Consider the following 22275-nt stretch of genomic DNA (forward strand, 5'->3'; position numbering starts at 1 on the left):
TGTTAAAAAGCAAGCTGAAGCAGCTGCTTCCACTTTTCCTATCCTAAAAGGCTGCCCAAACAGTTCTTCCCTGTGGATGCCCTGCTGGGAGGATTTCTCAGTTTCAGGTCATCTGTTCAGGATGAAAGTTTTTCACCTGTAGCTCTACAAGACAACACCAACAGAAGATGACTGTGAGGATGCTGCATGAGCAGAGGAGTGCTTGTCCAGTCTGTGCCCACTGTGGTCTTTGCAGAACAACAGAAAACGGGCATATTTTCTGAAAGCTTCATGAAGGTGTTTCTTGAACTTCTCACCCACAAAGGCGTAGATGACTGGATTGAGGCAGCAGTGTACAAAGGAGAGTGCCTCAGCCAGCTCCATGGCGAGGTCTAACCTTTGGCTTGTCTGGCAGTCATCGATGATGTGCATGTTCTTTAGAGAGTCCAGGAAAAGCACAATGTTGACGGGGGTCCAGAAGAGGATGAACACGATGACAACAATAAAAGCCAGTTTAATTGCTCTGTACTTGTTCTGAGTATGGCACTTCTGCAGGTTTGTCAAGATGCTGTGGTAGCAGAAGATGAGAACACCAACGGGGATCAGCCACCCCAGGACATTGACTTCAAAGTTACTGAAAGTCCTCCAGCCATTGCTGCTGCCAGGATAGTGAGGCAGGCACTTAGTCTGGTTATCGTAAGTTGTCTCCTGGAAAAATATCAAGTCTGGTGCTGATGCTAAAACAGCAACTGCCCAAAGGACCAGGCTGGTGATAGCCCCACGAGCAGCTGTCCGAACCCGTAGAGCGTAGACAGACTGGACAATGGCCAGGTACCTGTCGACGCTCATGATGGTTATGAAGAAGGCGCTGCTGTAGAAGCCAATGAAGTAAGCGGAACTGATGATTTTACACATTGCATTACCAAAAGTCCACTGAGTTGTGATGGAGTACTGAACCAAGAAGGGCAGGGAGAAAACAAAGAGGAGGTCAGAGATGGCGAGGTTCAGCAGATACACATCAGTCATGGCCCTGACGTTCTTGAAAGCTGTTAGGATCCAAATGACCAAAGCATTTCCCACGAGGCCAGTCACAAACAGGAGGGAGTACAGCACCGGAAAAAAGGCAGATGCAAATGCTGGGATATTGTCAAGATCACAGTTGATGTCCAGTTCTGGGTAGTAGAAGTTGTGTTCATAAGCTGCAGAGGAGTTAGATGCTGGGGACATGTAACCCACCTGTCCAAGAACAATGAAGTTCATGAGGCTCAAATACCAAATTACCCTCTTAGTATGCATACTAGGCACAAGTCAGCTCACAACGGGCTGCTTAGAATCATAGACTGGTTTGGGTTGGAAGGGAGCTTAAAGCTCATCCAGTTCCAACCCCCTGCCATGGGCAGGGACACCTCACACTAGAGCAGCTTGCTCCAAGCCCCTGTGTCCAACCTGGCCTCGAACATTGCCAGGGATGGGGCAGCCACAGCTTCTCTGGGCACCCTGTGCCAGTGCCTCAGCACCCTCACAGGGAAGAGCTTCTGCCTAAGAGCTCATCTCAATCTCCCCTCATTCAGTTTAAAGCCATTCCCCCTTGTCCTGTCACTACCTGCTCTTGCAAAAAGTCCCTCTCCATGAGGACTGTGCCTCATCTATTCTATGATTCTATGATGCAAACAAGGAATAAACATGAGTGATCAGTCCTCCCCTGCCAGGTCCTCTGGCAGCTGTGGTGGTAAACCAGAGGTTACCAGTATTCCCTACGAGCTCCGTGTGGGGTGCCCAGCCCCATGCCTCAGTCCAGGTGGGGCACCAGCGCCAGAGACAGGGTGCATCTACAAACCAGAAAACAAATGGGCATGGCCAGGGGGCTGAGAGCCCCTAACATAGATTTCAGAGTCCTGTTCCATGTTTCCTTTAGAAAGGAAGAAAGGAGTAGGGCTCAAAGAGGAACTGATACTCATTTAAAGGCTGTGTTTCCAGTTAGCTGAGTGCCAGAAATAGCATTTCGTGGGACCAGTTCCTGCACAGTTCCAGCAGGCTTTCAGCTGTAAAGGCACCAGCACATACAGGTCACCAGTGGGTGCTGCACACGGCATGTTTCTCCATGCCAGGTGGGATCAGAAGTGGCAGGTCTGATCTGAAGGACAACTTCTCAAAGAGCAGACAGGGCTTTCTGCCCCTTCCTCCCTCCTCCCCACCAGAAGCTTTTCCCAGCACAAACTGCTGCTGCCAGCAGCTCCTGCCCACCAAGACCTTCCTCTGCCAACAGGTTTTCCTTTCAAAACCAGTGGCTTTGCTCTGCCAGCAGCTATCAGGATGCACCAGCATCAGCAACATGCCCCTTCCGTGCTCCCTGGCCCCTTGCAGCCCACCCAACAGCAACCACAGCATCCCTGGGCAGCACCTGTGACACCAAACAGGTAAAGATGGGTGACAGCACATCTCCCACCCAGGATGTCCTCCTAGCATTACCCCTGCCCTTAAAGCCACCCTTCCTCCACAAACACAGCCTCCTGAGCCAAAGACATTCTCACCCCATGGTTTTTTCTTTTTCTGAGAAGAACAGTCACACTGATTTCTTCTAACCCCCCATCATCCCTACCAGCACTGTGTGTCCCCATAGGCAAAACTGGACCCCTCACAAGTGCTACCAGCCTCAGCTTGCAGGACAGCAGCCCAGCAGGGAGAGACTCACCGACATGTCCTCAGAGCCCAGCAGGTATGCCAAGTTCCCCTCCATAATCCAGCACTGGGTCTGAAAAAGTGGCAAAGTGATGTCTTTGTATCACAGCTTTTAAGAAGCATACCTTCACCTGTATATGATGACAGCATTTACCTCAGCAAGTCACAGCCAAGGACTTCACTGGAGCAGTGCACAGTCATAAAGTGCCTTTTCCTTTGTGAGATAAGTGCTACATTGAAGATGTGTGAAACCCCAAACCAATGATTTCAGCCTGTCAGTGACAGTCAGAGGAACGGAAACTGCCAGGTATATTTTCTGAATAAGCAGTGTGTTTTCACTTTGAGCATCTCTATGAACGTCAGTGGAAGAGGTTTGCAGTTACCCCCCTGTGCCCATGACGTGCTCCCATCCCACCTCCTGCCCCTGCTCTGCAGTCCCTGTGGCAGGGAGAGAGGAAGCAGCGCTGCCTCTCCTCTGCTCCAGGGATTCTTGGTGAAGAAGCCTGTGGAGGATGGCCCAAGGCTGCCAACAGTCAGCAACTGTAAAGGGCACGATGTTCACATTAACATTTATCCTTGGGAGGCACCTTCACCCTTGCAACCACCCACTCACAGACAAAAGTACCCAAGAGAGCTGATCATAGACTCATGGAATAATTTAGGTTGGAAGAGACCTTTTAACATCAAGCCTAACCATAAACCTAAAAACTCCGTATCACCCTTCCTTCCCACGCTGAAGACACTCTCACAGATAACACTGAAGTAAAGCCCTGAATAACTTTACTGGATTTCCACTGGCTCTGCCAAGTGCCTGCTGGTGCCTTATGGCCTCCTTAGTCAGTCCTGTACCTCTCCAAACTGGAGCTGCCAGGCTGCCCAGCACAAGGAACAAGCAGCGCCAGCAGCCCTAAGCCTGCTGTGGAGCTGTGAGACGCCGCAGGGAGAGTGGGTCAGTAGCCACCCCGTGGGAGCTGGGGCTGAGGGTGACACTGGGACACTCACCCCACTCCCATCCTGCTCAGGGAGGCGTTTCAGCGAGCTGAGCACAAGAGGAGCAGCATTGGCTGCTGCAGCATCTGCACAGAGCCTGTGGCAGGACATCCTCTGGTGCACACACGGCAGCACAGAGCACGTTCGGAGCCACTGCTGCTCCTGGGACACACAGCACGGGAGGCTTCACAACCCTTCCTGGGGTCAGGCTGTATCCCCAGAGGGACAAATTGACACCAAAGGGCACCTCTGCTTGCAGCAAACCGAGTTCCAGCCCAGGCTGTGCCTATGGGGGCAGGATGAGGGGTCAGCAGGCGTCAGTGATGGCAGTGGCACAGGCTGCTGGCACCTCTTGTGCAGGGGAGAGACATGGTCACACACCAGTGTAGGAGACCCTTGCTGTGCCCTGCATGGCAGCGGAAAGCCCTGTCCGAGGGGTGCCTGGGAACAAGGCAAATTAGGCACTGGCTCTGGAAGGAAGGTGCATTAGGTTTTAGGAGACCTGGCTGAGCCTCTGTCTTCTCTCCAGAGCAGGAGGAAACATTTTCATCCCCAGACGTAACTCCTTATTCTCTCAAAGGACAATTTTTGCATCCCCACCTTTTAAATGAAGGATGAATGTGTCTCCCAGGGGTGGCTGGATCGGCTGGAAAGGCACCAGAGCTGAGCTGTCCCCTTGCATCTTTCAGTGACATGAAGGGATGAGGCTCCCTTTGCTAGGTTTTCCTGCAGAAGTCAGGCACAGACATGATCACATACACACACACTCTATACAAGAGAGACAGGGCTGTGGAGCCAGAGAAGGTATGTGCCAGGCAGTTGCAGAGACAATAACACACACACATGCTTTAGTCCACAAAGCCTCACTCAGGACAGGAAGAGAGACTGTGGAAACACCACTCGTGTCCCCACATGTGGAAAGAAATAAGGTCTCAGATTTGGAAGGAAACTCAAGAAGGAGGGGGAATAAGAAGAAAAAGGGTTTTCCCCACTCTTTACCCACTGTAACCCTGCACGGCACATCCTTTACTCCTGATTTCCTCCTTTGAAAACCTCCCATACCCCACAGTTGGGAAGGCACCAAAGTCTGTCTTAGCCCTTTCCAGGAAAAGTCTTGCTGGTTACAAGAGATGCATTGTCTCTTTTTAACTTGGAGAAACAAAAGATGCTTTTCCCCTTCATGTAAAGACCAGAATGAAAGTATTTGCAGCAGCTTTCTCAGACTTTCTTATCCTTGAGGTGTTTCCTGAGCACCAGAGGGTGAACAGAGGTCAAAGATGGAGAGCAGAGATATTTCTTGATGTTGCAATTGTTTTTCAGGCGGTGTTGTGTTCATTTCGTACCTATTCATGTTCCACTGCAAGTGCACACCATGATAATGAGCGACACCCTTACCTAGGGTTATCACTATCGCTAACAGAAAGCCTCTTTTGTCTCCCTGGGGAGATGTGTTGAGGATGCCTGTGAATCAGCCTGATTTGGTTTCTCTTTATTTGAGGTCCTCCAGTCAAAACCTGTGGGTATTCCTTTTGGCAAACCTCATTTCTTCTGTGCTAGCTTCCAGTTGAACTCTGGGCAGTGCTGGAGGGCAGGGGTTGACTGCTGCCTTTAGGGAAACACAGCTGTAAGAGGAAACGATGAGGTTTAAAGATCTGCTCCTCTGGCCCTTTCCTATTCCCTAACCTTTAAACTTCCTTTTCAGTATGTACCTTTGCTGTTCCTGGCTAATGCGTAACCAGGAATTGGTTCCCTGATTATTTCCACAGGTGCTGACGTCAGTTGTGCAGCTTGGTTGATGGCTGGAAGCTCAGTTTGACCTCTGGTGTATTGCTGTGTGGCTGTTGGGGATGTAACCTTTGCTAGACAAAGCATAATGCCACGAAAAGATATGTAATTATCAGAAATAGCAGAACTCAACTTACACAGGAATATTTGTCTGGCAAGTCACTACACCAGTCAGTGAGCTGAGACAACCTGGAAGATGCTCACCATCCCAAAACCTCCCATCCAGCCCAGCCTGTCTGGATGCGGCATTACTGACTTTGGAGAGAAAGCATTTTAACCTCCCTTGGCATCTGAGGCAGGGGCAGGACCTGGAGGTGTTTTCCAGGGCTGTATTCCTGTGTGTGCCAGAGGACTTTGGTATTGGTACCTTCCCCAGCTGGACACTGTCTCGGATCCCCATAATAATACATCCCACTGCACATGCCCCAGCCATGCCAATTGGGATGTGTGGCATCCCTGAATGTAATGCTCGTGTCAGGGGCCAAGAAGGCTCCTTGATTAATGAACATGCCAATGCTTAAACCTTCATACTCCTCCTGTCCACTGGAAGCCCTGGGCTGCAGAGAGATGTACTCAAAACCTTGTTTACAGGCAAAGAGGAAGTACGTGTGTAGGTAAAGCCAAGAACTGATTGTCAGTGTTACAGCAATCTCAAAGCTCCAATCATCGTCAGTCTAGATCTGCTGGATGCACAAAAAGGAAGACTACTAATGCAGTTTAAGTTATTCTGCACATGCAGTTTCTATCCCTTTTCATGATGGCACATTCACCCTTCCCTGCTGCTTTGGGTCCTAAGGCTAGTGCTTTTACCCAGGGGGTGGTGTGATGCTGGGAAGGGAGGTGTTGGAGTGAGCTGTCAGCATCTCCAGCCCTTCCCTGTGACCAGTGCAATGGCCCTGCTGATGGGTTTTCTCCCTCTCTCTAGGATCTGCTCAGGGTTGGTTTTGTATGTTTTCTGACATGCTTTGATACCTTCTTCTGCCTTCCCTGGTCTGCAGCCTCATGTAACACCCAATTTACTATGTGTGGTGCCCCTTACATACATTAGGTACTATTTTTATTCTGTGTGTTACTGCTAAATGCAGTTTTGCCAGCTCCAGGAAGCATTCTTTTAACTGACCACCAGTGAGTTTCTTATAGCTGCAAGGATATAACCTTGTACCATCCTGTACCTGTACTCCTCTGTGCTGCATCCTGTGTCCCCACTGCTCAGGGGAGCGTACCAGGCTCGCACTTGTATACACTGCACCGAGTCAAAAATACCTCATTCTGCATAGGACAAGGGGAATCAAGGGGGTGGCAGCTTTTACACCCCAAATATGAGGCTCCTCAGGCATTTCTGCTGTGCAAGTCCTGTCCCCTGTAAGCAGTTCTGCCCCTCAGAGTGGCCGCATCCTGCTTCACAGTTTCACAAGGCACCAGCAGGACCGGAGCAGAGCACATTAATACTTTCTCAGCAGAGCCACGAAGCTCAGCCCAGGAAGCTGCCCTGCCAAACTTCACATGTTTCATAGGGTAGGCATCAGCTCTAAAGAGGAAATATACATTTAAACCCAAACAGGCTCCGCTCGAAGAAAACATTGGTTTTCACTGCAGCTATGAATTAAGGTAAGAGACAATTCCACTTGACCTATAATCTGACGGAGCAGGAGGACAACAAATGGTGTCTGATGTACTTACTTAAGCGAACTCTTCACTGCTTAGTGCTTGGAATCTAAATAATACTTAATTTGGGTAAAGATGATGTGGATAATGCTTACAAACTGTGAAAGTAGAAAGGGAAAAGCTTTTATTAATCAAAGTGACCCAGAGCAGAGAGATTTTACTGTGACGCGTTATTTGTGGCAACATTCACCCTGGCTAGAAGTCTTCAAGGTTAATGCTGGCAGATGGCTAGTGTGCAGCATAGAAAAGACAGAGCAAGAAGATGCAGCCATTCTACTTCATTAGAGGGCTTTTGTTAGATGTCAGAACTCACCAGTGTTGCTTGATTTTAGTTCCAGTCAGTGAACCAACATCCCAAACATCACCGACACTGAAGGACAGCCCGAACCAGAAAGTCTGCTAGAGATGGCAGCAAGTGTCTGATGAGGACAGAGCAGCAAGAGAATGGCAGAAATGAAAAGAACCCTTGAAACCCCAACTTTCTGTATGAACAAATCACTTAATTTCTCTGTGACTCAGATTTCCATGGGAAGGTTTTGTTGTTACAAGGATGGCTGCTGGTTGGGGTGAGGCATTTGGGTAATCCAGTGACGGCAGCCCGTTAAGTGTTTGTGTGATATAAACACAGATCCAGAAACAGAAGTTCTGCTGGGGCAAACCCTGTGTTGATGCAGCCAGACAGAGGCAGTGAATTGGGTGAGAGGATAAAAGACAGGAACTGAAATGAATTCTGAGGGTTTGGGCCGCACAGAAGAAGTCCAAAAGGGAGAGGAAAAGGCTAAAGTTTGGCAAAGGAGAACACTTAAGACTTAACTCTGAGAGTAGATCACAGAGTAAATGTGATCTTCCCAGGAAGGGGCTGTCAACTCCAGAACCTAAATCTCATCTGGACATAGTCAAGAAGGAGTAATGCTCTTTAAAATAACAGAGAAGGTGATCTAAGAGATGCCCCATTTGTAGACAGCCTTCTCAGTTTTCTGAAGGATGCTGAAGCAATGTCAGCTTATTAATAACAAAAAAAGGGGGGGGGGGGGGGGGCAGGAAGTAAATAGGCCCCACAATAAATGTGGTGAGAGGATGGGGCGAGTGGTAACCATAAACAAGCACAAACGGTGCACATAGCTCCAAAAAAAGTCATCTGTTTTCACTGTCCCCTCAACAGAGAAAACAAAAGGAATTTGAATGCTGCTTAAGAAGGACAGGCCTGGGAAAAAGGACTCCTGAGGAGCAGCAGGTAAGAGAAAACACCACCATAATGCTCAGCAACAGGTATAAAATTACACAGTGTCACGAGTGACTGCGCGGGCAGGAAAGGCAAAAGGGAACTAACTACAGGACATACCTGTGAAGCAGATTTCCCAAGAAAACCCTGATCCTGGCAATCACCATCCAGTCAAATGACAACCCCAAACCCCAGTGTCCTGCAGGCAGCTCTGTGCCCCAGCAGCTGAGTTAAAGTGCTCCCCAGCTTCTGTGAGGACAAATACAACTGCTGCTCTCCAACAGGATTCTCGCAGCCTTCACCTGGTTCCCTGTCTCCTGGCTGGTCTCTGCCTGGAAACCAGCTCAGGTTGCAGAGGCTTTGCAGAGGACCCTTGGGTCTGGCCACAGAATCGTGACCCTGAGAGTCACGGATGAAAACTTCAGAAGCATTTCAGTGATTTCTGAACCTCAGTTTTAAGACCTGGAGAAAACACAGGAGTCTGAATCATACTGTCAGGCCATGGCTCCTAAATGCCCAAGTCATTTCTGAAATGGGTTTTTAAGGCTCTGACCTCCATAGGGCCAGATTACTAAAGGTACTTTGATTGCCAGAGGTTCAGGCTAATGCCCTGTGGGACTTTTCAGAAGCCCCCCAGTATTTAGCTCCCTTTCAGAAGAATGCCCCATCCCTGGCAGTGTTCAAGGCCAGGTTGGACGGGGCTTGGAGCAGCCTGGTCTAGTGTGAGGTGTCCCTGCCCATGACAGGGGATTAGAACTGGATGAGCTTTAAGGCCCTCTCCAACCCAAACCAATCTGGGATTCTGTGAGTCTATGATTGGTATCAATAATAGCTCCCCAGCAAGGTGCCTTGATGTGACTATTGGCATGGTCACTTGCTCAAAAGCCTTGGTTATGCCCTGAAAGTGGAGCCATGACAAAATCAGAGTATCACTTTTGATGTGATGGGTTAAGCTGAAACTTGTGCCCTGGTTACTTGCTGCCCTGCAGTTATCTCCAGGTTAGCATGGAGCATCTCTAAGAAAGCACTTTGCAATGCTATAAAGCCTTAGGGAAAGGTGAAAAAGATCCTCTCCCACCCTCCATGATCCAAGACTGATCTTTTCAAGTGTATTTTTTTACCCCAAACTCTTGGTTTAAGGTTGTAGATTTTATTCCACAGCTGGTGGAGTCTGCTTCCAATTCAGTTTGTGATGCTGGTGTCAAAACTGTAGACCTGGTCCAGGGAAGGGGCATTTTTTAGATCTCTTTCACCTAAATGCCTTTCTAAAGGGACCACAGACCTCTGCAAGATTCAGACTTGCATTTATCTTAATCAGCAGTGGTTTGATCGGCTTCCATTGCTGGGTGCTTTATTTAGGACACCTTGAATGCCCTAATTTTCAGAAAGCCTCAGCATCACGCTTCTGCACCTTGAATCCACCTTGAGCTGGAAACTATGATAATGAAGCAGCCCGCAGCACTATTCTCTCTCAAAGAGCTCACCCTCAAAGTCCAGGGCCAAGTCTCCATAAATGAAATCAACCAAAGCAGTAAGTGATTATTAAGAATAACTCTGGAAATGGCCTGGCTGATGTGAGAATAAATCACAGAATTAAAAAGAAATACCAAAGAAAGGCATTTTCTCACCTTAAAGTCAGCAGGGAAGGACTGGAGGACCAGGGAGCAAGGATGCATCTGGGATGACACCACACACCCACTTGGAAGCGATGGAGGAATGATAAAAGAACTGGTTAGAAGGTGGCAAAACATGCAGGGTTTAACAGAGGCCGTACAGACTGGCTGTTTGATAGCAACATCCCTGTCCCCAAACAGGGGACCAAAACAGAGTCGTTGCTGAGTGTGCCCCAATAGCCCATTTGCTCTGCCTCCCTGCCTATCAGGGGCTGTAGGATTGGGCTCCTCCACTGTGTCTGGCCTAAAGCCATATCCCAGACTGGTATTTTCTCTTGTGGAGGTTCTCAGGCATACAAAAACCTTCTTTTCCTACTCGAAGTCTGTTCCAGTGATTTGCCTTTCACTGTTAAAATGTGTATCTGATTTTCAGCTTGCAAGTCTCTGGTTTGAATTTCCATGCGTCAGTTTGTGGTATAGCTAATCCCACTGCATGAGCAAGGCTATGAAATCAAGTGTATGCCTACAGCCCCAGTCCCAGGCTCTGCAATGGTAAAGCCACTTCCCATTTAGCACGCCTTTAAACATCTGTAAGCACCCGAGGGTTGCATCAGCTTTTCTTACTGCAACATCTGGCTGAGGACTGGCTTTCAGACTGCCCATAGCAGCAGCCAGGTTTCCCAGCAGATGATCTCCCACTCTTGAGACACGGTCTGTGGTGTTTAACTCCCTAGCGTATCGCTTCAGCTGCATTAAAGCCAATGTGAATCATCCAGGAAGCCCCAGATTATTCAGGTCTGTCTGAATTACTGTCTAATTCTCTAACTCATTCCTCACTTCCCCTACCAACTGTGACTCCCAGTCAGATTTCAGACCAAGGGTGAAAATACAAGTCTGGGGCTTTCAATTCATTATTCCCACAGACCTTTTATAAGCAATATTCTGTGTTTGGTGAGACATCCTCCACAGTTGTCTGGCTTTTGAGCTCTGACAGTTAACCATCCTGAATCCCATTGTAACGTGTTGCTGGGCTTGTGCTGCATTGGTCTGGAGAGCTGTGTCCATCAACTATTCTATGTTTCTATGAAATAAGCAGTCAGTGCAAGTCAAAGCTTCAACTCTTCTGCACAATACCCTTTATCAACCCTGTAATTGCATCAGATGTCCAGACAAAAGCTTCTCTAAGCCACCCACACTGGCATCAGCTACGCTCCCCCTCTTTGCTGTTCAGATTTCATTTTGACCAGGTTCAAGGTTGCTGCTTCACCTTGCTCCCTGCTTCCAAAGGTCAGAATCATGTCATAGAATCCCAGAATGGTTTGGGTTGGAAACGACCTTAACATCATCCAGTTCCAACCTCCTGCCATGGGGCAGGAACACCTCACACTAGCCCATGTTGCCCAAGGCTCTGTCCAACCTGGCCTTGAACACTGCCAGGGATGGGGCATTCACCACTTTTCTGGGCAACCTGTGCCAGCACCAGCACCTCATCCTCGTGGCCTCTTCTGGACTTGCTCCAACAGCTCCATGTCCTTCTTATGTCAGCTGCTTCCAGCACCTGTAGAGGTGGAACAGGGAAATTATCTCCTCAATTCAGGACTGAATAAAAGACAGATATAAATTTAAAGTAACTGCAGCTGCTGTGCTGCTTTTGACCCCAGCTATCTAACAGGATCCCAAACAGCTCCAGAGACTGTCCCGTAACAACAGAACCGCCCAGCTCTGAAAGATGAGCTAAGTGTATTACAGGAACCAGTTGGGTGTAGGACTAGAAACTGGGCCCCATCACACATTGCTGTAAGTAAGCCCAAGTTTTGTTTTGGGTATCATACAAATGGTGGTTAGAGATGTCCGCAGCAGGCTGGTGGTTGCGTGGTAGCTGCTTGGTGCCAGGCTGCTGAAGCATTTCAGCCAGAGTGCTGTTAAGACTTGCATCTCTCCTGTTGGTTTCCATCTAGTTCTGGTTAATTCTCTTAAAGCTCTTTCTTTTGTGTGTTAGAAGAGCCAGCGGCAGCTAAACCATGTCATTTGGATGTACCCAAGGACACCCCTATGGTGTGGCTGAGACCCCCCCGGCTGGCCAGAAGCAGATGGGTGTAGTCACAAATGCACAAAAGCAACACGTTTATATTTGGGTAGGGTGGTGACAGCTCACATCTAAGGGTGAGAAAGGCAGATGTGCCCATTGGGTTTCATAGGGCTTCCCACAAAGCCTCCCATCTTCCCTGGGTCGGTGAATCATTGGTGTGCAGCTTTGCCTTCATGAGAGAAGTGCACAACTCAGCCTCCCCCAGAAGTGCTGACTAAGGTGTGAAAATCCTTCTGAGCCTTAAAAATGCTTCTGTCAGCACATTGTGCAAGGCTGAAGCGTGACCCTCTGCTTTTGGTTATTGTTTGTTACCTTCCCACTGGGGGACAGCACCGTGCAGAGGTGAAGTGCCCACGAACCCCCCTTCTTGGCCGTAACGTGGCACTTGGCTGAAGCGCCAGGGGTGTTAATTGGAAAGCTCAGATGCATAAAGGATTTGGCTCTTGTCACCCAGACTGATGCCAGTGCTGGTTTTGAAGGCTGAAATGCACCTTCTGTTGCTTAGAGGAGTTTGTGGCTCTCTCCTAATTTCACTTCCCTATGTATTACTTATAGTGCATGTGGTTGTTTGGAACAGCTGGGTTGAGAAACAGGGGGTTTGGGTCCTGCAGGCTGTTGTCTTTGAGACAGCTATAAACATGATGAAGGGCAGAAGTGTTTGTGGGGAGCAGGGTGTAAAACTGTTGGGGAAGTCTGGACAGAGAGAGCAAAGCGGTTGAGCAGTTCCATGAGAAGCAGAAGTGAATCTACTATTTCCTGTACTCAGCAAGGGAAAACATCTGGTGGAGGGACCTCACAGCCCTGCAGTCTTCTTCAGCATCCTCTGTGCTCTTCAGGTCACTTCATACCCCAGACTGTGACCGTTCTGTGCCAGCAGTTTTGGATGCCAATGTCATTTATGTGAGTGTAGCTCTTGCTTGCCCCTGGCCACGCCATGCAGCATCTCACCCTTCCTGCTGGCATAGGTACCACGAGCTTTGCAACCACCCATCCAGGGTAAAGGAAATGATTTGTTACTGTAGAAATAAATGATCCCCATCAGTGAGCTAGAGGAGATTACCTGACTGAAAAGGTACTTCAGGAAAGACCAGAGCCCAGGTGACGTTCCTCTTTGCTTCAGTAAGAGCAGGAGTTCCTCCTGCACCTCCATGTAAATGGTGTCCCGTGAAGAAGGTGGCCATTCCTGCACCCAGCTTTCTCTGCAGGCAGTGCCAGTGGGTGCAGCCTGCGCAGCAGTCTGCCAGACCTGAGGGCTACCCCATGGTGGGAGCTGCATTTCCTTACTCATGTGAAACCCTCCCTGTGCTCAGGAGAGCGCAGTGGTTTGTGTGGGCACGTATGGAAACCTCCAGAGGAACAAGCTGCCTTTCCAGGCATGAATTAAGGGAGCAAGCATCAGAAAGACCAGTGCAGCTACTGGTTCTCAGAGAGGAGACTAAATCATTGTGTGCTCTTCCTCTCCTGGTCAGGGATTTCACCCAGCACACACAGTCTAGGCAAGCACCACCGAGCAACCCTCTCTGGATGCTAATGGGATACAAGCAGGCATCAGTCAGTTGTTACCTCTGTGCACAGTGGGACTTCTGCTCATCACACACATGGAAACAGGAGCGTACAGAGCAGAGAAGAAGCTGGGGCACTTTGCAGAAACATTGTGGCCTCTGCCTGGCTTTGTTTCAGAGTCATGAAGTTAGGACGGGACTTCTGAAGGTCTCTTGTCCAAATGCATGCTCAGAACAGGGCCAGCTGAGTTATAAGTACCTCCAGGGATGGAGAGCCCACAGCCTCCATGAAGCCCTGTGGAGGTGTTTGTTAAAATGACTTTCCATATAGTGAGTAACAATTTCCCGTGGCCATTGCCTCTTACTCCTCTGAGGGAAGTTGCCTGCTTTGCATGTACACCTTGCCATTAGATTCCCTTTTGAGATGCCTCTTGTTGGGGCTGATCAAACCCACTTCTCAGCATCTTCTCATGCACCAGACCCAGTCATTTCGGTAGCCCTCAGCTACTGCACACTGGTACCTCAGTGAAGAACCAGCTGTGGAGCACATCAGCCCACAGAGGAAGATGGAGGCTCTGGTGCAGTCACAGCTCAGTGACAGAGCTGGGTAGGCTGCTGTAGTGACTTATGTTCCACACAAGAGACTTGGTGTACCCTGACAAGTCTTTCCATTTTAAAGGCACCTTCTGCCCACATTTCAGCTCAGGAAAGGAGAAAGAAAACATCTCATTATAAGAGGAAACGGCCTCAAGCTGCACCAGGGCAGGTTTAGATGGAGCTGAGGAACAATTCCTTCCCCAGAGGGTGCTCAGGCATTGGACCAGGCTGCCCAGGGCAGGGCTGCAGTCACCGTCCCTGCAAGTGTTCACACAGCGTGGAGACGAGGCCTCAGTGCCATGGGTTAGTGGTGGCCTTGGAGTGCTGGGAACGGTTGGACTGGGTGAGCTGAAAGGGCTTTTCCAACCTGGTTGGTTCTAGTATGGGAAGGTAGAACATGATGGCCATTGGGATTATATGCGATCTGTCCTGCTCATTTCTGTATCCCTCAGCAGGGTAAAGTAAAGAGATAAGGAACCTGACACATACCTCTGTAGGCACCTCTAATCTCACAGTATCTTGTCTGCAATTGCTGTCAGCTTCTGCCCCAGCACCTAGGCATTTCCTGTGCATCCCATCTAATTCTGCTGGTCAGATACCACATCTCCAGAAGCTGGAGAATTAAACTGGGCTGCAAGCAAGGCCAGGCTGTGCATTCAGCTCCCAGTTCTAGTGGGCAGGCACTGCAAGAGGTGCTGAGCCCATGGGTGTGCCTGCTTGCTGCAAACTGCCTTCCCGTCCATGCCCATGCTCTGAAACTGCCAGCGCTGAGACAGCCCTTCTTGTAGCCCACTTTTCCTGTTCATAACCACAAAGATTGTTTTCTAATGACTGTGGGCACTTCTCATTTCAATGCTTGGGAGACACTGAGGCTTCGAACTTTCAGAAGAAGAGGGTACTTTCAGATGGAGAGCCTGCATTTCCAACTAGCACAGAAAACCCATCTTTGAGAAATGACTGCAAAATAAGAGGCCAGAAATTCATGGCCCACACCACAAAGGGTGCTCTGGCAATGAAGCCTTAAGAGAAAATACCAATGGTCACAGTAGCCACCCATGGGAGAGTTTGTTGTTGTTACCACTACATCAAATGAAACTTCTTGGGCAAGGACTGTCTCACACCTCACGACATCTCTATTTCATGCTTAGTCACACAAGGCTTATTTTAAACAGAGGCTATAAAAACTATTGCTATCAGTGAAGAGTGGACGTGCTGGGATTCCAGCCACTTCACTCCAAGTGCTAGGAGTGGGAGCAGTTACACACCATCGGCGTCTACCACTGAGTACCGTGCCCATGCTCTCCTTATAGTCAAAAGGAGCTTCAGCAACATGGTCAGCGGAGTCTGGAAAGCAGCCTACCTTGTCTTAGAGCACATTTGGCCTCACGCTGCTCTTCACTGGCTCTATTGACCACATCTCCCACTGACAGGAGATGTAAACGTCTGATTAGAGGCAGCTTATGGTCACTGAACCAAGTCCCTTCCTTACAGCCAATGGGGGTTCCTGTAAGAAGACAGTGACACTGTGACCAAGGGGTAGTTATCAGTTGCAGGTTTTTTCCTCGCTGACCTTTCCTTCCAGATCCAGCTTTAACAGGCTGGTTTGGCCGTGTTGTCATCTCCCTGGATCTCCCTCTCTGACGTTATCCTCTTTTCCCTTTTCATGTAGCCAGAAGATTCAGCATGACGGAAGCATTCACAGGAACAACGGCCGAATACGCTTACGACGAACAAGCTTTTTCCTGCAATAAGACTGACATCCAAGAGTTTGGGAAAATATTCCTGCCAATATTCTACATTGCAGTGTTTGCTCTCGGCCTCACAGGGAACCTCATGGTGGTTTTTGCCATTGTGAAAGAAGGCAGCAAGAAAAGCATCACTGACATCTATCTACTGAACTTGACTATCTCGGACCTGCTCTTCGTGATCTCCCTCCCCTTCTGGGCCTCCAACACGGTGCGTGGATGGACCCTCGGGACTGTTCCATGCACGGCTGTTTCCTCACTGTATTACATTGGTTTCTTTGGGGGCATGTTCTTTATCACCGTTATCAGTATTGACAGGTACTTGGCCATTGTCCGGGCGACGTATTCTCTGCAATTCAGAACGGTGAAGCATGGCTTCCTTATAACCTGTGCAGTGTGGGCAATAGCTGTTCTAGTTTCAGTGCCACAGTTTGTGTTCTCCCAGCTGGTAGAAAACGACTGCATTTCTGTCTACCCCCAGGAGCTGGAGAACATCTGGCCAGTGTTCTGCAATGCGGAGCTGAACACCCTTGGGTTTTTCGTCCCGGTCTGTATCATTTGCTATTGCTACTGTGGGATCATCAGAACCCTGCTGTCCTGCAAGAACCAGAAAAAAGCACGGGCTGTAAAGCTGGTCTTGGTCGTGGTGGTGGTGTTTTTTCTGTTTTGGTCCCCCTACAACGTCCTGATTTTTCTAGAGACTTTAAGGCACTATGAGGTATTCACAAGTTGCAACCAAATTAAATCCCTGGACTACGCAATGCACCTGACTGAAACCATCGCGTTCAGCCACTGCTGTCTCAACCCTTTTATCTATGCCTTTGCTGGGAAAAAATTCAGGAAATACCTTCATCGTGTCTGCTTAAAGTACTGCCCATTCCTGTGCTTCTGTGGGCCCTGCAGCCGCTACCAGGTCACCCCTTCCGCCAGCTATGCAGAAAGCACTGTCAACAGCAACATAACCCTCAACACCAGTGACCAGGATGGCTCTGTCTTCGTCTGAAAGGCTCTGTGGAGAAGAAATGTGTGTGAATACATCATCTGCAGGGCCAGCCACCTCTGAGAGCTGCCATTACCCGTATGAAGAGGCTCAACGGCTGCACTGAATCACTGACGTGCCTCTTGTTAAGCATTAGAAGTTCTAAACCAGTGAAGATTTTAAGAACCAAAGCAGTACAACATGTCAAGGCTGAATGTGGAATTGAATTGAGAGAGAGGAAGGGGGAAAGTGGAGCAAAAGCAGCACTCTTGGCCTGGCGTGGGAGTTGGAGAAGAATTTAAGGAGAGGGAAGCTGTTGAGTAGTTTCATCATTGAAACTTGCACATGTGCCGGTGTATGAACACGGGGTACAAATGTACATAGACCTCAACTCATTTTGAGGGACTGGATATCTGTTTAATGAATGGTAGCTGACTGTTCAAGGGCAATGGTTTTGATATTTAAGGGGTATATTTTTGATGCTATATCTTCATATAGAAGTGATTTTGGGGTATTGGTTGCAATAAATGTTTTACCTGTGCTTTCATACCTAATAAAATCCTACTGTTAAAACACCCCCGACTTATTTCTGAACACACATTTACTGCCAGCAATGCACTCGGTGTTTGTAGCATGCACTAACCAGAGCAAAGACCATGCTTAAGGATTTAGGTCCAGACCTGGGGCTGATCCAGGAAAAGGTACGGGTTTGGGAATCATTGTGCTTAGTCCAAGTACATCACAATCAGGCTGCGAATTGCTTGGAGAGGGTGGTAAGCACATGCTTCATGCCCATACTCTGCTTGCCACCCATTGTAAACACCAGCTGTGTCTATCCCATCATACAAGAGCTTTCAGGACAAAATAACCACTTGCCCATGCTGTTTACCACAACCTTCCTCAACCTCTGGGGCCTCCCCTCCCATAGCTGATTTCCCCAGGGAAACCTGCAGCTGTACCCGGATGAAACCCATCCCAGAGGACACATTTACCTTGTGCACTCCTCATCCTGCAAACATCCATTCTACTCTTGCAATCAGACAAGTGAGAGACCTTCTGCAGGGCCCTCCTGCCATCATCTGCTGCAAGAGCAACGGAGGTTTGCGTTGGCGCTGTGGGGTGGAGGTAAGGGAATGGAACGCAGCCACCTGCGAAGCTGAGGTCATCTTACAAGGAAAAATCAAGAACTGATCTCCCAAAACAAGTCCATGCCAGTGGGACCCTCTCTGTAGACACTGATGGAAGTGGGAGTATGGCAAACCTGCAGAACCCCCCTCACTTTCCAACTAGCACAAAAGAGTTGTTCTCCGCTATCAGTGGGAGGAGTAAGCCCTTTTTCCTACCACTTGTTTCTAAGAAGGCTGGAGGAGAGCCTTTCCATGGAGACATTTTCCATGTGCAAAAGAATCACAGAATGGTTTGGGTTGGAAAGGATCATCCAGTTCCAACCCCCTCACACTAAACTGTGTTACTCAAGGCCCCATCTAACCTTGAACACTGCCAGGGATGGGGCAGCCACGGCTTCTCTGGGCACCCTGTGCCAGCGCCTCAGCACCCTCACAGGGAAGAACTTCTGCCTCAGATCTACAGTAACTACACATATATAAAATCGTCCACCCTGGGCTACTGCACACCCAGCTCGCTCTACAGGATCACAGCCCCTTTCATAAAACACCCTTTATTAGGTGTAAATACATTCTATGTGCTCAACTTTAAAACCAGAAGCTAGCAGTGCACTTCCAGATACCAGACTTACCATCTAAGATGAAATGCAGCGTAAGTGTCACTTGAAATCAGATTCCACTTCAAAGTCCAGCCTGCCCAAGCGGGATCAGACAATACCCTCTGTCCCCACCCCCAGGCAAGTGGCATTGGAAGTAAATGGGATTTTTACAGTGTTTTTTAAAGAAATGCTAAGATGTGCAGAAAGAAAGAAAGAGGAAGATGCTCCGAGACTAAACAAGAAGTCGTGTCTGCACGAAATCAGCCTGGAGAGGGTGGGTTGCCAAGCTGAGCAATGCAGTCTCACTTGGCTTGTTTGAATTCACTTTTCTATTCCAGACAACAGGGAGTTACTGAGTGGGAGGAGTAACAGACACATTTGGATATGATCCATGTCCAGCATGAAGCCTCTCTGACAGCTCTCCAGGGAGGACAGCACTTTCCTGCCTATCCCAGTGGTTTCCCAGCAATCCTGCCCATCCCCAGCCCAGGACATCCCAGCACACATAACTTCCAGATCCACCTGCGCAGTGCAGTGCTCCTGTGAGCCCAATGATTGTCAGCCTAAGATCATCACTGCTTATGCCATGTATTTGCAAGTTATTATCATGAATGTGTTATTTATGTGCTCAGTATTTGAGAGTTGGTATGGGATTAAAAGCTTCAGGGTGGCTTCTTGGCACTGGGTTCTGCAACAAACAGCTTGTCCGTGCAGATGCCTCCTCATAGCAGAAGTGGTAAATCAAAGAAAACCCACTGAAAACCAAACCATTTTCCTTCTGTTTGCATCAGCACTAAGAGTTTCCTTGTAATTGTCCCTTAGAAACCCTTCAGCCTCCAGGAAACATCCAGTGCTCTGAGGGCAACCAGTAACCAGCTTTACCAGGACTGGGCTGAGCTGCAGCTGAAGGCTTTGCTGCTCTTCACTGTAGTGCAGCATGCTTATCTTATACCTCGAGGTGTTCCTTGCACCATTTGAGCCTGACTGAAAGCCCACTGGTGTCTCTTTAAGTCCCTCCACTGGACTTCCAGTTAAGTACAGCCTTTACTTAAAGATGCTGCTTCCCTTTCAAAGCCTCTGCAGTGGGAAGCTGGTGCTTTCTAACTGCCCAGCCAGTTTACAGCATACACTTTCCTATGTACAGCACTAAGGCTGCATACATCCTTAGAGTGGATCAGCGCATCCCCGAGGATCATCCAGTCCCTATCCATCACATATGAGAAAGGAAACCAGTCTCTCAGTACAGGATAACCCCTTTTGATCTACCAGAAACTACAGATAGACTCTTGCTTACTTGGCAAGTCACAGTTTACACATGAAAATGCACACACAGAAGCACACTTGGTATAATCTATCCATTGAATAGCATCTGCTTGTGCAAAATGGTCAGGAAACCTCTGGATTTGGGGGATTTTGGGGGGGGATGGGGACTGGGCTTTGTGGTTTTGGGGGTGGTGAGTTATCTTTGCATCTTATTTTGCCATTGCAATCAACGCTTCCTGTTTGAGAATCACACTGACACGTAACATAAATCTTTTAGCAGCAGGGTTACCTTTTGAGGAACAGATAAAACCTGAGTCCTCATCTACTTATAAATAGAATGAACAAGGCACATATTTAGCCAGACTGCTTGCAGTGAGATAAAAAGGACACTTCATGTCCACTTAGGTGCCACTGTGAATCCCTCTCATTCAAATATCCCATATAATATGTCATTGTTTGCAACACTGGCATCAGGAGCCCCTACCTGCACATTTCCTTTGGATCAGAGTTCGCTGGGAGTGGATCTGAAGCCCTGGTCCAAGGTAGTCTGAAGTTTTAAGGCTCTATTTAATAGAGAAACTATGAACACATTGGTTGTGGATTAACTTCTGTCATTTCCATTTTGCCTCTGTTACCTTTGGGACGTCCTTCGCTGAGGTCTCATAGGTAATACAAAACCATTGTCCCAGCAGGATGCTCTGATGCCAATGAGGACACAAGTCCCATCCATGCAAGGTTCCATACCAAGTCCTGCTATTGCTAACAACCAAAGGAGAGTTGCCCAAAGCAAACCTCAGTTACCAGCTTTCTTCTTCCCAAACCTGAACTCTAGTGGTTGCACTGTCTCTCTCCCCATCATTGCTTTTGCAGCTCCTGGCTGGTAACATATTTCCTCTGTAGCTATCACCAACGCACGCTGTGGTGCTTTGCCACAGGCCATTTACAGACCCCATTTTAGCAGTGAATGAACTATTTTCTGTGTTAAGGACTTACCCAAGTCCTTAATGCACCAAGATTTACTGCTTGCACTCTGGTCTCTTGACTCTGTAAGAGACCCAGAGCTATAATGAAAACCCGTGACCTGCAGAGATGTCATCCTGAGATTCAAACCCCGTTACCAAAGCTAAACATGAGTTTAAAAGTGCTAAAGGACACTTGTCACACACGTATACAGCCCTTCTGGTGAAGCTGGTGGTGATCCTGCTGCCACTCTTCGTAAGAACTTCCTAATTTGCTTAGTAACTACTGCAAGAGCTTGGTTTTCAACATACACACACCCAGACCTCAAGACCTGGGTTCTGCAGTATCAGTGCTAATGCAGAAAAGAACACCTACCAACTGCTCCTGTATGATTTTGTTACATGGATATTCAAGACATGAATGTCAGTAGTTAATAGACTGTATTTAGTAGTTAATGTATTGTATTTGTCATTCTTTTCCTAAGGACACAGTGTATAATAGCTCCCATTGGAGATGGAGAAAGCAGTTTGCTTGTGAAGGAGCTTGCTTCTATCCAACTTCCAGCTGTGGTCCTTCAATCAGCTGGAAGCAGCACATTAACCTTGTGTCACCGAAGGCAGAGGTTAGTGGTGGACAGAGAATACAAGCAAGGACCCTGGCACTACTTTTTCGCTCTGTAGATGATGTTATCCACTTGCCATCAGCAGCTGTAACCAGAACAGTCCATTTGCCACCCCCCTCAGATTTTAGGTCTCTGATAAGTTAAATGCATTTGTCACTGTTCCATACTAGCCTGTAATCCAACAATCCAGCTACAAGTAGGTCAATAGGCTGGGATAATACAGGCCATAGAAAGAAGCTGTGCTTCACCCACAAGAAGTTTGCATTTAGGCCCTGAATACTACATTTGCTGTATTAAAATCAAGCCCAGCAGCACGGTGACATTAAGAAACAGCAGCACAGCTTGCAATGGATTTGCAGGGCACATCAGAGGATGCTGAGGAAGCAGAAGGGTCGATGGCTCCATGCATCTGCTGACAAGACAGTTCCCTCTAGTGCCAGATGTGCTGCTGCTTCCGTGTGCACTTCACTAGCACAGCTCCTTACATAGAAGAACTGCTTGAAACCTTGAGCTGCAGCTCCCATTATTTCTCTGGGCTTCAAGGAAGTAGGAGCAAACTAGAAGGAAATGGCACCACCTCTATCCCACCCCTTTGCCCCAGGCAACTGAGTAACGTGGGCTCCAATTTGGCCATAACAGGAGCACAAGGCAGCGAGGAGCATCTCCCACTGGAAGGGCCTTGAGTAATGGTGCTAATGGCCTAAGACTGCTCAGGGATGGGGAATTGGGTTAGCACACACAGGAAGTGCTTTTCCAGCTCTTCCTAGGGACATCTCGCTAGATTCCTGGTACAGAAGGACCTTCACCACCACGTTTTGGAAGGAAGGTATTTGAGGAGGCTTAAAGCTGGGTTTGTCTGGTT

At 48.4% G+C, this 22275-nt stretch overlaps 2 protein-coding genes across 4 annotated transcripts in view; one reads left to right on the forward strand and one right to left on the reverse strand.

Moving 5' to 3' along the window:
* Window positions 1-22275, reverse strand: part of LOC130611069 (C-C chemokine receptor type 8-like) — a 27366-nt gene continuing 5091 nt past the window's right edge. For 2 of the 3 annotated variants that reach the window (XM_057431458.1, XM_057431457.1), the window contains exons 3-4: window positions 2672-2731; window positions 1-1215 (exon numbers count right to left, since the gene is read on the reverse strand). In XM_057431458.1, the coding sequence (XP_057287441.1) occupies window positions 145-1215; window positions 2672-2731 (1131 nt within the window). In that variant the 3' untranslated portion in view covers window positions 1-144. Of the gene's footprint in view, window positions 1216-2671; window positions 2732-4248; window positions 4379-22275 lie in introns of those variants that run through there. The other variant, XM_057431459.1, reaches the window with a different exon arrangement.
* On the forward strand, window positions 6912-17262 carry LOC130611072 (CX3C chemokine receptor 1-like). Its single transcript, XM_057431463.1, has 3 exons — window positions 6912-7041; window positions 8261-8332; window positions 15791-17262. The coding sequence occupies exon 3, from the start codon at window positions 15805-15807 to the stop codon at window positions 16867-16869; it is 1065 nt and encodes a 354-aa protein (XP_057287446.1). The 5' UTR covers window positions 6912-7041; window positions 8261-8332; window positions 15791-15804; the 3' UTR covers window positions 16870-17262.

The sequence above is a fragment of the Pezoporus wallicus genome, unplaced genomic scaffold, assembly GCF_028554395.1.
Source record: "Pezoporus wallicus isolate ANWC-B61680 ecotype Strahan unplaced genomic scaffold, APGP_CSIRO_Pwel_v1 scaffold_11491, whole genome shotgun sequence".
In the NCBI taxonomy this organism is placed as follows: domain Eukaryota; kingdom Metazoa; phylum Chordata; class Aves; order Psittaciformes; family Psittacidae; genus Pezoporus; species Pezoporus wallicus.